This window comes from Cervus elaphus, chromosome 29, assembly GCF_910594005.1.
Source record: "Cervus elaphus chromosome 29, mCerEla1.1, whole genome shotgun sequence".
Taxonomy (NCBI): domain Eukaryota; kingdom Metazoa; phylum Chordata; class Mammalia; order Artiodactyla; family Cervidae; genus Cervus; species Cervus elaphus.
The window spans coordinates 51,660,796-51,678,233 of record NC_057843.1 but is presented as its reverse complement, the minus strand read 5'-3'; the positions used below and the strand labels follow the sequence as shown (position 1 = coordinate 51,678,233).

At 41.3% G+C, this 17,438-nt stretch overlaps 1 protein-coding gene across 1 annotated transcript in view; it reads left to right on the top strand.

Moving 5' to 3' along the window:
• Positions 1-17,438, top strand: part of LOC122685964 (guanine nucleotide-binding protein G(q) subunit alpha) — a 303,372-nt gene that overhangs the window by 102,065 nt on the left and 183,869 nt on the right. Inside the window, exon 2 of the mRNA XM_043891012.1 lies at positions 2,517-2,701. Within this exon, the coding sequence (XP_043746947.1) occupies positions 2,517-2,701 (185 nt within the window). The remainder of the gene's footprint in view (positions 1-2,516; positions 2,702-17,438) is intronic.

The following is a 17,438-nucleotide window of genomic DNA, read 5'->3' as shown; positions in this document are numbered from 1 at the left end:
CTAACCAGGGGCCAGAAAGGCAAGGGAGCAGGTTCAGGAACCCAGAGAGGGCCAGCTGATAGGAGCTGTAGACTCCTGAAGGGGACACAGCATATCTATGGGGCCCTTGCAGAGAGCAAACTGGGGAAATTGATGCCCCTTTCTCATCCTCCTGCTCTGTGGTCTCTCCCTGGTGTCTCCTATGGATTAAACCCAAGAAGACTGAAGCCAAGAGAGCTGTTGATGTGAAATCCTTCCCAGCCAGCCTCCTGGGGCACCAAGCAAGGTGATATAATGGAGAGAGAGGATCCCGGGGTGTGTCTGGGGCAACAGGAAAATATCCTAACTTTGGAGTTGGGTTTTGGATTCTCTCTTCCTTTCCTCTCTCCCCATTCCATTCATTCATGGGTGCTATGTTCTACCTGTATTTGGAGTCATTAGTGTGATGCCCAGGAGCTTAGTGTAGATCCCAAGAGCAGCCCAGTGTTGACTGCTCTTGCCCAGCATGACTTAATTGAAACAAGCCAGCATGGTTTAGATGTCTTCTCTTTACTTTCTTGATTTTATTTGGGTGTGGGGGGAGTATATAAAAGCCTCCAGCTAGGAGAAGGCGGCCTCTTGCCTGACTCTCTTTCCTTTCCTTTTCATGTCATTAACCTCACATATTAAGGTTTCTTCCTGTTTTTGGTGTGGAAAAAACTGGCAGAGGTTCTGATTTGATGATTATGTCTCTAGTTGGGCCCTCAGAGCAAGGATAAGGATAAGGATATCTGGGATAAGGATAATAAGCAGAGAAGCAATTTGGATCTTTTTCTTCCATACTTTGAATTGCTCAGAAAAGTAAAGATACTGGTTTCTTCCTATAAATTGTTGATTGCTAATGAGAAACAATTTCCTAGCTTTATTTACATTAGGGATACTTCTCTTTAGATATTGCCCCCCCCCCCCCAGTATTCATGGATGGAATCATATGTTCATTTTTAACTCCTTGCATTAATCTTGTTAAAATGTGTTGATCGCATTCATATTGCAGTGTTAACTTTATACTTCAAGGAATTCTGAATCACTTTATTAAAATCATATGAAACTGATAAAGGAAGTGTTAACTTTATATTTCAAGAAATTCCAGATCACTTTATTAAAGGTCATATGAAAAGGATAAAGTAGTTGGCTACTACAGGACTGTGGGGCTAGAAATCATCTTTGTAATTATGTGAGGCTTCTGTGTTTACCAAGACATCTGTAGTCGTTTAAGAATGCTTCTATGAAAACTGTAATACTTATTTGAATTTTTCCTGATTGTTTATAAAGATAGTAATGAAATCCAACCACCAGAAAAACCAAACAAAATTAGGACAGATGTTGTATTCCTAGTTTTCAGTTCTCCTTTTCCGCCTTTTTTTTTTTTTTTAATGTCTTGTTGATAGGACATGGCAGCAAGGGCGCTGCAGTCATCCTGAGTATTATTATTATTATTATTATTATATTCTGCTATGCTTACTATCCTAAAAGCTTTTATTTTTTTCTCCACATCGTTAGGGGAGGACATTTATTATTTTGAAAATTTCAAGATTTGAAAGTGAGTGAGAGATAATTCAGAAATGTAGTTAAGTTGCACACCCTCCAAAACAACTTATGTTTTAAAAAATGAAGTTTTTAGATTTATAGTTTCAGATTCACCGTAGAAGAAATACGTTGTCATTCAGCGAAATGATCTCATCTTTCTGTCTTTCCACCTCCCCAGTGGGCATTTGTAGCTTTGTTATGGATTCTCTGCAGGCTCATGGTGACCAAAAAGGAATACTGAAGAAGGGGAAAATGAGAACACAGAAGAAAAAAATTCAGTACCAGTAAATTTCTGTGTCGTAGTTAAGAGTGGGCAGGAAGAAGGAGAGTGTCTGTATCTTTGCTGAATTGAGTGATTCCTTGACATAACTCAGCCAACCAAACTCCCTGGAAATAAATACAGTTGCTACTTGTTGTCCTGAAGGATCTGGATTCTTACCTGGATACTGTGCTCTCCATATACCCCATTTTAAAGTACGAGAAAGTGTCTAGAAATTTTCCGGCGTGTTGTCTTACTGATGTCTGAACAGCATTTGTATAATTGCATCGTCATCTCCAGATCCAGATCCTGGCTAAACATCCCAGTCTGCTGGAAGCATTTCAGACATACTCCAGGGAAGAGAGCTTTATCAAGTGTTTATTCTGTTCAAACCATGCTGTTTTCATTGTGTTTCTTATAAGATACATGGTTACAAATCACTATGGAAATTCCATGCTGAGTGGCTTCCAAAAAGGTGACAGTTGTTTATTTTTTTTAAACTCTGCCTCTGAGCTGGAGTCCCACTCCTCTCATCTTGCTGAGTGACCCTCGGTGGCATTTCCGCCCCTGGTGATGCCGCTCTCCTGTGATGCTCCTCTCAGCAGGCCCTCAGGATGCCACATCCAAGGCCTGTTCCTATCGATAGAGTAGTTATCTGGAAGACTGTGGGAAGGCTTCATGGTCTGATGAGCTGCTCTCATTTCTCTTACAGGGACAGGAGAGAGTGGCAAGAGCACATTTATCAAGCAGATGAGAATCATCCATGGGTCGGGCTACTCCGATGAAGACAAAAGGGGCTTCACCAAGCTGGTGTATCAGAACATCTTCACGGCCATGCAGGCTATGATCCGAGCCATGGACACCCTCAAGATCCCCTACAAGTATGAGCACAATAAGGTAGGCGTGGCTCCTCCTGAGAACGGCTGGCAAAGCCATCCCAGGGTGAATGGTGTCTTCACATGTCTGGGATGCACGTTTTCTTTTTCAAATGGGCATTTTCCATCTCATCCTAAAATGGGGTTTTTAATAGCTCAACACAGTTGTTTATAAATGTTTTTTCTTCCTTAAGTCTTTATAAAGTCACAGCTATAAAAGATTGGAGTTGTATTCTTAGTGATAGCAGTGAAGGACATGTCTGGATATTTGACAGTAGGTGTATGGATATTTAAAATGTGGGGGCGCATGTTACGTTAAGAAGAGAGTCTTATCAGTTCAAGACAAATTGACCCAAGTGAGGGGATTCACGTGAGAAGTGGTGGCCTTGCCTCAGCCTCCCACTCTTTGTGCTTCCTTGAACAAAGAACAAAAACAGCTTCAGACCATTCTGTCCAGTTTAATTTTGGATTTCGTGACTTCCTTTCAGTAGTACCACAGGCTTAATTTTATTTCAAAATAAGCCCATCTGTCACTTCCAGTAACCTTTCAAACACGTTTCCCTGCAGTTGTGTTAAAATAATGGAAACTTCTAAAGCCACTTGAGAAAGGGTTAGGGGAAAAAATTCTAAATTTTTAGCTTTTTAAAAACCAAGCAAACTTTCCCAGTGTCCAGCATTATTTCTTAATTGAAATAGAAAGCCAGATTTTTTTCTTCAGGTGAAAACAAATGCTGTCATTGCTTACCCTCCAAAGATGATAACTACGTGATCCCTAACAAGTTTGGTGCATCTGAGGGTGTCCTCGGGTTTGAGTTTATGCTGGGAGTTTATGAGAGAAGCAGAATTGTAGAAACATCTTCCCTTCCTGTTAATCAATCAGAATATCTCAGGGTAGATGCAGTCTTCATTCCTTACCACATGTAGGTGCTGATCTTGTAAGTTGGTAAAACCTTAACCTTTTGTTGACAAAACACTACATTTGTACCTGCATTTATTTGAGGACCTTCAGTCAAAGCATTCATTTTCATTCTCTTAGTACTCTTGATAGTCTGCTCTTGAGGATATTTTCCTATACCAGGATCAATGGGTACTAACAAGAAGTCTGCATGCCCAGTATGACTCAAGCTGAGATGTAACTCACAAACATGAATCATAGGTAAAATAAAGCAGTTCTCTCTACCTCCACTGCTTTGACTATTTAGAAGCTTCTAAATATACAGATCATTTTCAAATCAGGCATTTCTGTTTTGGAGGTGGTTCCTTAAAATGAACTGGCTGTTTCTTATCTAATTGATACCTTCACACTTCATTTTCCAATGGCAGCGAGAGTCTCTCCACAAATAACAGCGAGACCTTCCACAAATAGTCCTCCCAGCTTCTCCTCTCAAGAGTCTGAGTAGGTTCATGGAAATGTGGTACCTGAATCACAGGAAGCTGTCTGGATATGGAAGCAGTCTGAATTTAAAAGGATCAGGACTTTCTCCCCCTCAGAAATCTCAGTGTAGTGAGTTTCTGAAATAGGCCGCATGCTTGTTTTGTTGCAGGTCTGAGTATTCTGTTGAAGAAATTTTTTTTTTTTTTTGATACCAATGACCACAGTTGGTTGATAATATGATGATCTGATGAATTCTGGTTATCACATGTGTGGTGTAATTGATGTGTGTATATATCTTGTCAATACATGTATATACACATACATAATGCCAGTTTACACATTAAAGTCCAATACCAACTCCTTAATTATACCTCTAAACCATTTTTTTTGGTGCTCCAGAAGACTCCTTTAGGATCTTGCCTTGATGTTAGATTTTCACATGAAGACATTGTACAGTCATATAGATGTAGAAGATGATGTGAAATTTATGCCTTAATCATGGAACACATAGAATGCTCAGTGTGTGTTAATTGAGCTATTTGTGTCACTTCTAGTTAAGGAGGCTTTACTGTGTTGGATACCATTCAGTTAAAAATCAACATCACAAAACATCACTGTGATAATGTAAGTTTTTCTCAGAGATCATAATTAGCCTGTGAGATCTTCCCATGTCTCTTGGTTACTTAACATGCTACCTAATACAGTGATATTAGAGTGTGCTGACCCCTGAATTCCTTAAAATGTTTCATTCCTCTCAATTCATAACAAAAATCACTCTCACACTTGCTCCATTTCTGTACAACACACATGAGTTGTAAAGTATCACCCCTTGCTTCCTCCATTAACTTCCTGAGCTCTGCCCCCTCCTTGCCTTTGTTAAAGCTTATTAAAGAAATATGTTGTAGGTCTCCTTGCTTTTCCACCCAGCTGCCACTTCCTCCCAGAGTTCTTCTCTGCTCCCTATGTAACACTAAGTGGCGGGCGGCCAGTGGGGAGGCCGCGAGGTACTCGGCGCTGGCGGGACTGGGGGCGTTGGAGGGACTGGGGGCGTTGGCGGGGCGGGCCGCCGGGGCCTTCCTGGTGACTCGGCGGCAGGGCGGGCGCACGCGGGCCGCGGCATCGGGAGCTGCGGCGCGACGGGCGCCCGGTTCCGCCTGCAGGTGCGCGCAGGTGCGCGGCGCCCCCCGGCCGCGGAGCCAGGAAAGGCGCGCGGGCCTTACCCGGACGGCGTCCGTCCCGCCGAGGGGCTCCAGGGGGCTCTGCGTGCGCGCCGGGCGCGTTTAGGCGCTGGAGTCAAGGGCGATAAGGTGCAGCCGGGCGCAGGGATTAAAGCTTAACGTGTGGGGACCGGGGGGCCCTTCGTCTCGGGAAAGCCGCGGGCCGGGCTCGCTCTCCGTGTCTGTCCCGGACACTCAGTTTCCTAACTCACAGTAATTCACTAACCAAATAAATTCTGCAACTGATTTTGTCACCCTGTTCTAGACTACAACTTGGTACGAGAACGAGACACAGGTTCATTCCCTAAGTCTCACTGTAACGGTTAGGACGTCTTAGGTTCAACAATGACTGGTCCGCTTCAGTGGGGTCACTTGGCCGTGTCTCCGTCTGCCCGGAGCCCTCCGTGTCTGCCCCCACAACGGCCAAAAAAAAAAAAAAAAAGAACACTAAGTGATCCCACCCCCTTTAGCAGAACCTACAGTGGAGTATTGATAATTACCTAGCTTGTATTAGTTATGATGATTTGGGTATTAGTCTTATTTTCCTGACTAGCTTCTAGGCTCTTTGAAAGTAAATCTTGGCATTCTTGGCAAGTTCTATCTTGGCATTCTTGATGGACCCTGGCATAGTATCCTGTACGCAATAGTGTTCATAAAAATACTTGCTTTATGAGTAAGTAAATCATTTGTGAGCATAAACAACTGAAAGCCTTCTCTTCTGCCCTGCCTGCCCCCCCACCCCCACCCCCCGCCCCATTGTTGAAGTGATTATTCAGATCGGTAGATAGCTGTTGAATAAGGGAATAAATGCAGTGGGCTTCCAGGGAAGTGGAGAGGGTCAACCAGGGCTAGGCAGAAATTTGCAGTCCAGAAAGACACAAGGGCAGAGCTGAGGGAGAGGCATCTTGGAGAGGAGAAATGGCTGGAGTAAATGTTCAGAAAAAGGGATGTGTATGCAATGTGTAAACTGGCCAGTTTAACGTGAACAGAATTCCTATAGAAGAGAACTGGAAAAACAAGAACAAAATAAACAAAAGGCTTAAAATGTGCTTCTGAAAGGTTTTGAATCCAGGCTGAGAAGTTTGGAAGGCAACTATACTAGCCACTATACCACCAACGCCTTGGCCAGGCTAAGAAGTTTGAATTTTATTTTCTTCTATTTATGATACCTACTTAATAATAATTTGTGTTTTGGTTAGAATTTTCTACAGAAGTTTCTGGTTACAGTGTACTCTAATATTTTGTAAATATTTTCAAGGTTGGTGTGCATTTTACTAGCAATTACTTGGAGGCCATGCCTTGTGATTTGTATTGTTTTGTGACCCTAAAGATATAAAATAAATAACTGACTGATTTATTAAAAAGCTTTTTTGTACCTCCTGCCACACTGGCCATAGTCTATGGCAGCAGCATAAATAAAAACAAACATTTTCCAATATTGTCCAGCCTAATTTTGTTCTTGCTTCTGAGTTCATATATTTTATAAAGCAAAATGTAGCTTACAAATGATGTGGCCCATTCGTAACTGAGAAATTGTTCACTGGTTTTTGTTTTGTTTTGTTTTGTTTTTAACTGTGAAATTGGTCTAGTCTAGGGGACTGTCATGCCAAAGTATTAGAATTTGTTTTGCTCCTGTGTGTTACTTCACTGAATTGAGAGTCTTATTGGTTAGCTAGGGGCTGGCACAGTGGTCAGAGGGAGTCCAGGCCGCAACCTCTGCCAGGTGATGGCGTCACATTGCAAGTCTCTTCACAGCTCTTGCTCAGTGCTCCTGGGATCTTCAGTTCCAGGGGAGCTTGTAATAAATTGAAAACTTTTACCGAAAAGCAGATTAATTCTTCCCTGGTTGTGTTTCCACTGTCCTGTTCTTGGACGTTTTTGCCAAACAAGTAATATTTATAGGTGAGCTGGTTGGACTCAGCCCAAGTAAGAGAACATGTTTGAGGACTTCTGAATACTTTGAGCTTGAGTTTATTTATTTCTAAATATTAGTTTGCCTTTTCCTTAAACACAAATGTTAATAGTTAATGCTGAAACTGACTGTTTATTGCTTAGTCAAATCAAAAGATCCATTTAAGACTCCACTAGATGCAAGGCATTCAACAGTGAAATAGATTACTCTGTCATTTCTTACTTTCCAAAAGAGAGAATGTTTTCATCCCTATTACTTTATGCTTTCCTATTTTATACAGGAGTGCTCTTCTGATTATTCTTTAGTTGAGCCTTGCAATCAGCTCAATACAATTTCTCTGTTAACATGGCTAAGACGTGTCTTAAGTTAAGCTCAGGGAGGTAGATCCCAGGGCTTTGAACTCTTGATTTGTGTGTGCTTACTGTGTGTTCCAGGCAGTTGGCATTCTTACTGCTTTGCCTGTTGTGTTGTTTCATATGCATGTGCCTTATCTTCTTAGCTGACTGCAGATTACCCTACAGTGAGGAAACATCTTGTCGTCTCCCACACAGCGTGCCAGGAATGTCATAGGAGTTTTTATACCCTGAACGAATTACTCTGGCTAGTGGGTCCTGGTATCCCTTTACTGTTAGCTTATAATTTCTGTGAAATCCAGGTATTCTTATAGCAGTTTTAAAGTATTGGCAGGCCTTTGCTCACGTTGCCAATCCCAGGAAGAGAAAAGAATCTGATGAGTCTTCATGCAGTGAGCTCAAGACCGTTATGAGTAGAACTCAGCCGTGTGCTGAGGTTGGGTAGATAAGGTCCTGTTCTGTTCTAGCTTCTACTGTTAGACTCGAAAGTCCGGATGACCAGGGCTGTCTTGGCACCGAGGCTGCAGCTGCCTTTGACCAGCCAGCCAGAAAGTTTCCAGGGTGGAGAGGCTGAGGGGACGTGTTACTGTAGTACCTCTTGTCCTCCCAGACCTTTCTAAGAAAGGACATGTCGTAGGGAAAGTATCTGGTTGAACACATGTACAGCTTTCTGAATTTTCTCTAAGCCCTGAGAAATCTAAGCTTCCAGAAGCTATTTTTCAAAAGAAAAATGTAGCCAAGATTCTGGAAGATTTGCCAACTTATTTCTGCCTGCCTTTGATCAGTTGAACAAGAAATTACTATACTACATTTCTCAACATGGGGGAATTTTCTAAGAGACTGATTTCAATTTAATATTTGTCATCTGTATGATAAGAACATGATAAAGGCAGACCTTAATCAGTGTTATTTCGGTATCTATCCCTCTGAAGAGTTGTCAGTGAGTGTTCTCTGCTTGCAAGCAACAGAAGCCAACACCAGCATTTAATTTAAGTAGAAAAAGAATTGATGGGCCTATGAGGTCACTCAGAGAATTGAAGAGAAGCAAAAGGACCAACTCCTGGAAACAAGGGCAGGTCTGTGGAACTCATCGGGAGAAGCCTGAACTCTGACCGTTTTCAGTCTTCTGTCACCCCACTCAGGATCCACATTCCTGGGAAAACTTGCTGGATTCATCCAGCCTGGCTTCCGTGCTAGCTGTCTGGACTAGGCTGGGCAGTTTGATTGACAGTCCCTGAGGGAAATCTGGGTACAGTTAGTAGGGGAGGAATGATGCTGGCACAAATCACAATTAACCACTGCAAAATCATGCCACCAGTTTAAAAAATAAAATGACACATGGATTCTCCATCAGCGCAGGCCCTCTAGTCATGCTCCACATTTACTAAGCCTGTCGTAGGATGTGGGGGAAGTTGAGGGGTTAGCGACATAGCAACAGTTATAAGTGAAGTAACTGAGCTTGGGCCCACACACCGAATAACTGAATAACCTTGGGATTGTCGCATTTCCTCCCTACACCTGAATTTCTTTACTCTTTAAACCTGAATGTCCTCATCTATTGGATGGTACAGATGATAATAGGATTATTTGAAGGGCTAAATAGATAATCTGTGTAAAAGTGTCTTGCAAATGATAAAAAGAATAGTTTGTCAATTATTATAAGATAAATTTGTTATCATGGAGAGAATGAATGCTACTCATCTTCCATCTTTATTAAGAATAAAGCAAGCTGAAAATAATTTAAACACTACAACCAGATTTAGGAGGTATCTAAGGAAAACTTTCCTCAGAGTGACAGTCATTGAAATGGGATACTAAGGGAGGTACAGAAATCTCCTTATCTGGATGTGTTCAAAAATAGAATGTATTTTTAACATGTGAAATTCTTTAAGGCAATTTTGCTGAAATAAGACCAGGGATGGACTAGACAACTTCTCAAATGCTTTCCAGCACAGTTTTTTTTTTTTTTTCCATGCCAATTCTTTGATTCCAGAACTTTAGCAAAGAGATGAACTGTTGTTAAAGTTACTTTATTATAATTTAAAGCTCCTACCTTTTTTGGACATTGTCCATTCCAGAGTACTATGAGAATTTAAGGGAACAAAGAAAGACAATTAAAAACAGATTTGTTTTGATAGTGGTCTGTAGTGAAGTGGAGATTTTTCTTTCTTTGAATCTCAGTCCTGCGTTGCTGCTGCTGCTAAGTCGCTTCAGTCGTGTCTGACTCTGTGTGACCCCATAGACGGCAGCCCACCAGGCTCCTCTGTCCCTGGGATTCTCCAGGCAAGAATACTGGAGTGGGTTGCCATTCCCTTCTCCAGTGCATGCATGCATGCTGAGTCACTTCAGTCGTGTCCGACTCTGTGCGACCCTATGGACAGCAGCCCACCAGGCTCCTCCGTCCACAGAATTCTCTAGACAAGAATGCTGGAGTGGGTCGCCATTTCCTTCTCCACTCAGTCCCATAAGTGATTATAATATTTATATCTAGGTAAGTTTTTTTTAAACAGTGTTCAAAGTTCAAAATCGGATGTAGGTTTTGTGGGTATTAGTAGTGATAGTTATTTTAATTGGGTTGTTGGCTACTGGCCACCAAAGACAGCCAGTAATTTTTCACACAGCAACTTTCTACTTCTACATCTACAAATTTTTGAGAGTTTTCTTTCTAATAAAGAGTATAAAGGAATCTAGAGACTTTTCATGGCCAACTTGATCTGTCAACCACATTTTTTTCTGAGGCTTGTTTACCACTTTTTCATTTCTCTCTAAGGACTCATGTTGGGGAGTTGATCAACATGGATTCTCTACTACCTTTATCTGCTTTCAAAATCCCTTTGTATACCGTCAACTTTTAACATCTTGCAAATATGCCCTAGCCGAATTTTTCCCTCCCTCTGTCTTTGTTCCACTGTAGTTCTTTATTCATTTTACACCCATGGCAGTCATATAAAAATAGAAAATGAATATGAGATTTTGTAATCCCCCTTCCTTGGCCAAAATTAATCCGTAATCCCAAGGCATGCTGTATCATTTATGCAGGATGAGTTATCTTGAGCTCATGTTCATCAGAGGAGAACTCTGAAGCAAAGAAAGACTTGAGCAATAGACTGAGGCTGGTTTCTTTTCTTATTTTGGTAATTTTTGTATACAGAAAAGTGCACACACCATTCATATTGTTCATGTATTTTTCCATTGTGAACACATTTGCATACAGATCTGTTCATCCAGATTAACATGACCAGAAATTCAGAAGCCTCCTCAGGCTTTCTTCAAGATATTCCCAACCCCCAAGGGGGACCACTATCCTGCCTTCTAATAACATAGATTAGTTTTGTTAGTTTTTGTACTTTATATGAATAGAAGCATACAGTATAGACTCCTTTGTGTCTGGTTTATTTAACCCAGCATTACCTTTGTGGAATTCATCTACGTTGTTACTTCAGTTATTCATTTATTTTCATTGGTGTTTAATAGCAATGCCCTATAGAACTTTATGAAAGTGGTTTATGTCTGTGCTGTACAATATGATAGCTGTTAGCCACATGTGACTTTCGAGCCCTTGAGATGTGGCCATTGTGACTTAGGTACTAAATTTGTACTTCACTTAATCTTTTAAATTTATTTTTACACCTGACTAATGGCTACTGTATCAGATAGCACAGTTGTATAATATTCCATTTTATGAATATACTACAGTTGCTTACATATCCTATCATAGAAATTTGTTGGTGTTTCTGGCTATTATAAATAATGCCATTATAGACATCCCTGTACCTGTCTTTTGGTGAGCATAAGCATGTATTTCTCTTCTGTGAGAGTTCTGTTTGCCCTGTATCCTTGACAACACGTGGTATTACTATTCTGGTGACGGTATAGTGGTGTCACGTTGTGTTTCTTTGACAAGTAGACATGTTGAGCAACTTTTTCAGATATTTATCAGCCATTTGGTTATCTTTTTAAAAATACTTTATACCTTTTTCTTTCCTATTGGGTTGTCTGATTTCTTATTGTTTTGCAGGAGTTCTCCATACATTGAGGAATCTCAGTTGAGTAAATGTAGTTCAAATATTGTCACTACTTTGTGGCTTTTTATTTTCTTCATAGTTCTTTAAGTGAAAAGAAGTGTAACACAGTCCAGTTTATTATATATATTTTTTACCCTTTTGACTTGTGTTTTTGTATCCTTTTGAAGTAATCTTTACCTATTTTGAGGTTGTATAGATAATCTGCAGATTTTTCTTCTAAATTCTTAGTTGTTTTGCTTTTTACATTTGGATCTAAAAATCTATGTCAGATGGAATGTATTATATGGTGTGAGGTGGAGTTGGGGATCAGGTTTTATTTTTTTCATATGGATATATAATTAACTCATTTATTGAAAAGGCCATCCTTTGCCCAGTGCAGTGTCTGTCATCTTTTACTTTGTCATTCAGCAAATATTTAGTAAAATTTCCTTTGTGAAAATCAACATAAGCCAATTTGGCTGTTTTTAAAAAGGAAAAAAGCAAGTGATCTAGGGAACATTACCAACTTGTCGAAACACATGCGAGAATTCTGTTTAAGCAGTCTCCCTCTAAATCCCTTTCAGCTGCTCAGACCTTGGATGTCCGGGGACTGACAGCCACCATATAAAATACATGTGGCATAGCTTAGCACATTTTAGTAGGAAGTTGTGAATCTGGTCATTTGGCTGTTCGTAGTTAACTCCTGGCAAAGCATCACATAAATATTTTCCTTGTTCTTTTAAACCAAGTAATGCATGACTTTCCCCTTTAATTTTAAAACAATGCATCTATTTCCAGTTAGAGAGTCAGAATCTATTTGTTGGAACCAAAGAAAGTGAATGCCTAATGGAGTTTGAAGGGATCTAGTGAGAGTATGGGGCGTCCCTGGTACCTCAGATAGTAAAGAAGCCACCTGCAATGCAGGAAACCTGGGTTTGATCCCTTGGTCAGGAAGACTCCCTAGAGAAGGGAATGACAACCCACTCCAGTATTCTTGCCTGGAGAATCCCATGGACAGAGGAGCCTGGCAGGCTATAGTCCATGGGATCGCAGAGTCAGATACAACTGAGCAAGTAAACACAAGCGTGAGTGAGAGTATGAGAAATGCTAGCATTTTTCCTCTTCATTCTCATACCACTAAAGAAATACTTTCAGCTCTGAACTTTCTTTTCGCTGTTGTTGACATTTAAGGTGAGACTTGCTTAGGATTTAGCAAAAAGGCAGTATGGTCACACATATCAAAGGCTAAAATCTTCTTGTTTCTTCTTGTTTCTTGTACTCTATTCTTCTTTGTATTGTTTACCATAAATCACTTACACTTGCTACAAAATTGTGCTTTTAAATAGCATATTGTCATTCTACTGTGATTTTCATGAATATATGCATGTATCCAAACACGAATATCCTCAAGGAAATGTACCTTAAGAAAATAATGGCAATTTTTGTGTCACATTATATGTGACACTTTCCTTTCAAAGGATAAAAAAGAAATGCTCCATTTAAAGCTATGACCACTAGTTTTGACTGATTCATTGTAAACCTATACTTGGAACACATTTATTTTCCTGATTTTATGTTGTCAGTGCCACTACTTTGTAAGGTGATTATGCAGTTTTCTTACAGTCTTGTGTTAGTTGTTTAAAATGTAAATGACTTAGAAAGGATTGGCATTAACAGCATATATCAAGAAACTTGACACCATGACTGTGTCAAGATGTGTAAGATTATAGACTGGTTGGTGGGTTATCTGCTTCTTTCAATGTACACACATCCTCTGTGGTAAAAAGTATAACGGTTCTGAGCAAAAAAGAAGGCTGGGCCGACTGTAGTAGGCACGCGTCTGTCTGGGAGGTGGTGAGCAGTCCTTGAAGTCATTGGTTCTGTGGTAGGCGTTTGGCTGTTCAGGTCACCGTTTTCCTTATGTGTATCGAAGGCATTAGCCCTGTCTTCACTCTCAGGCTATGCTCATGGCAAAGGCATCAGTGTGTAACCATCTGGTTATATTACACTGCAGCCAAACTCTCACTAAAGCTGGGTGTTAAAATATTCGTAAATTCGGTTGTCCTTCACTTGACCTTCATCTTTTATTCCCTATTGTAATGGAAAATTTAGTGTTAACAGTGCTTGTCAGAGCTTTAGGAATTTTGGCTTTAGCAAAGCTAAGTGCAGTGTCGGTGTGCTATTTAGCCAAGAATTTGATTTTGACATAAAATGGCCAATACCGTATACTTTGCTGATGGCCTGTGCAGGTATCGTGTGATGTGTGCCCAGCTGTGGGGGAGAAGGGTGGCCTGAAAGAAGAGTTCTTTTTCTTTGAACAGTGACACTTTTTGACAAATGCTATATAAAGATGAGATGCCTTCTAATTTGCATATAGGTGCCATATAGTCCAATGGCAGCTTTGGGTCATCCTAACTGAATATGAGGTTGGAAATGGCAATTTTGTTTTCTAGAACAGGGCTTCTCAAACTTCAATGTGTGTGAACCAAGTGGAGAACAAGCTAAAATGTGGATGGTATTTCAGTGTATCTGGGAAGATTCAAGATTCTACTTCCTCACAAGCTCCCAGGTGATACTGAAGTTGTCTGAGGTAGAGTTATCCTTGAAATAATTGACTACCACCAGAGGCAGTGTGAAATCATCAGTGGACTTCTTTGAGTAAAAATCCCAGAACTGATACATCCATAGGATTTCAGTTAAAGGACATTCAGCAGGTTACAAACTTTCTAAGCTGTGCCTTCCTCATCTGAAAAGTGAGAAGGATAACGTTACCCACTTCCTATAGTCGATGTGGGCATTATTAAGAGAATATAGATACAAAACTTTTAGGATAGTAACATCAGTATAGTATGTGTTCACTGAATGGTTGTTGTCAGATTCTTCCCAGAAAGTTCTGGGACAGGGAACATACGGGCCCTTGGATAAAGCGCAGAATGTGTGAGGAGAAACTGCTAATGTTTGAAGATGTTGAAGAGGATATGACACAACAACGAGATGTGGGTTCCCCATTATCAAATACCCCAGTGTCTCCAGGAAGTAGTGGCCTGGCCTCTGCTAACACCTAGGACAGCTGGTCTAGAGTATAAGAAACAGCGGGGACTCAAGGGGTTCATGATCGGTGTTGCCGCTGGGGTCATGGGACACTGACGCTTTCCTGGTGGCCAAGGTGTCTTATTATCCTGACTCCAGGGTGTTTGCAAGTAAGAGGGGGCAGCCAGTCCAGTGAAGAAAGTGGAAGGGGGTGTGGAGGAAAGAAAAGGGAGAGAAATAACCTTTGCCCAGCAAAGCCAACCAACCAGCCGAACAATCAGACCTGAGCACCATGTCTGAGCACACACGCTCAGAAGTGTGAGATGTAGGTAGTATTCTAATTTCACACACACACACGAAAGTGTAAAATGTATGCCTCCAATCTACATTCGTAAGTTTATGGGGCTGGATTTTAAAACCAGAATTGGGCTTAATAATTCCCAAAAGGCAGCACTGTGCGTGGCCCCATGCACACCTTTGGCACGAGGACACACACATAGACACTCCTCATGAGAGCAGCTGTCCGCCCGCCGCGCCCCCCGCGGCCGGAGGCAGGACTGCGCTGCTCACTGCTGTGTCTCAGAACCTAGCCTCTGCCTGACGCGCGTTCAGGAGCAGTGCATGTCCAAGCGGAAAGAAGGAACCAAAATCTCGCTCAACAAAGCTGATTGTGTGATGGTGGGCCTCGTAAGCTCTTCGTTCTTAGAATCATCCATCTGACTGCTGCTTCCTGACTATCACTCTTTTTAATTACCTCTTTATATGTTTTTTATTAATCTGGAGTAGGAAATGGCCACCCACTCCAGTATTCTTGCCTGGAGGATCCCTCGGACAGAGCAGGTTGGTGGGCTATAGTCCATGGGGTCGCAGAGTCGGACATGACTGAGCACACAGATTTTCAGTTAAGAGCATGGATATTTGTTTCACAGCTATGCTTAGTCACTCAGTCGTGTCTGACTCTAGCCCGCCAGGCTCCTCTGTCCATGGGGATTCTCCAGGCAAGGATACTGGAGTGGGTTGCCATGCCCTCCTCCAGGGAACCTTCCTGGCCCAGGGATCGAACCCAGGTCTCCTGCATTGCAGGCGGATCCTTTACCATCTCAGCCACCAGGGAAGCCCAATCCAATTTAACAGATAGTTGATTTTAAAAACTAAGCATTTTTCATTTCCTTAGGGCTGAAGGAAGTATGAGACATGTATTTTGCTTCAGGGACTTGGAGTCTCATTAGAAAGAGAGAGATAAGATACCCAACAAAATTGTTTAATTCTCTAATTTTCAGTCAAGACAAGGATTTCTGCATGAAAGCACGTATGTTTTTCTTCCTTTTGTGATTTCCCTTCCTTTGTCCTCCTTCCTGTCTGTCTGGTGGTACATGTGGTGATACATCTGGCACTGTTGGGCGTCTGTTTTCTGACAATTGCCCAAGGAGAGATCTCTTATGGGAGCCAGGGAAGGTGTCTCAGCTGCTACACTCCTGGGCTGCCAGGTCCTACTAAAGGATGTGAGCTTGATCACAAATCAAGAAAGTGATTGGAATGCTTACTCAGCAGAAAAATCACTTGACTCTTAATTGCAAAACACAGTTATGTGAACAGAGCTATAACATGTGAAATTAAGAAATTTGATTGAGTGTTTTCATAAGGACCAGATTTTTTTCCCCCACCTCTTTTTTCCCAAGTGGAAATACACTGAATTTCGTAAGAATGAAGATAAGTGTGCTCATTATGAAAAGAAAATTTAGACCACATCTGAAAGCAAAGGAAGAAAGTAAAAGTGAAAATCACTCAGTCATGTCTGGACTTTTTGCGACCCCATGGACTATGGAATTCTCCAGGCCAGAATCCTGGAGTGGGTAGCCTTTGCCTTCTAAAGGGGATCTTCCCAACCCAGGGATCAAACCCAGGTCTCCCACATTGCAGGTGAATTCTTTACCAGCTGAACCACAAGGGAAGCCTATGAAAAGAAAATTTAGATGACATCTGAAAGCAAAGGAAGAAAGTAAAGATCACTTGTATTACCATGTGAGAAAGTCACTGTGAATATTACAATAGGCAGACATACTAAAATTCAACTCTATACGTATAAATGTAGGATCACTATCCTTTATCCAAAACTTTGTAGCCCAGATTATTTCTGAATTCAAAGATTTTTCTCTTTTTAGATTTTAGGGTGATAACCCGAGAAATATGTATTTTGTAAAACCATAATCGAGGTATGGAATAGGCCCCTGTAATCAAACACATTAATGTTTTGGTAGCAAAGTATTTATAATTAAGGGTATAAAGACTTCTAATATTCTTATAGTAAGTCACATTTTCCCATAAATGCATCATAAAAAAATATCTTTCAGTTCTTAGAACTCTTGAGAATTCAGATTTTAGATACGGGAGCGTGGACCTGTATATAAATACTAATTGTTTTTATTGGCTGTGCACCACAAATACTTTTTTTCTGACTTGCTTTCTCACTTGTGCCATACTGAGCATTCTTACAGGATAAATTGTTAGGAATGGAGTTGCTGGGTCACAGTGTGTACATATTTCTAAGAGTTTTGATGAAGCTTGCTGAATTGCCATCCAGAAGGGCATGCATGCCGTCACTCAGTCATGTCTGACTGTTAGTGACCCGTGGACTGTGGCCTACTAGGCTCCACTGCCAGTGGGGTTTCCCAGGCAAGAATGATATTCCCCAGGCAAGGAGTGGGTCGCCACTTCCTCCTCCAGGGGATCTTCCTGACCCAGGGATCACACCTGCTTCTCTTGCGTCTCCTGCATTGGCAGGTGAGTTCTTTACCAGTAACGCCACCTGGGAAGCCATCCTGAAAGATCATACCACGTTTCAATGTAGGGTCTGAACATGCCTGTCAT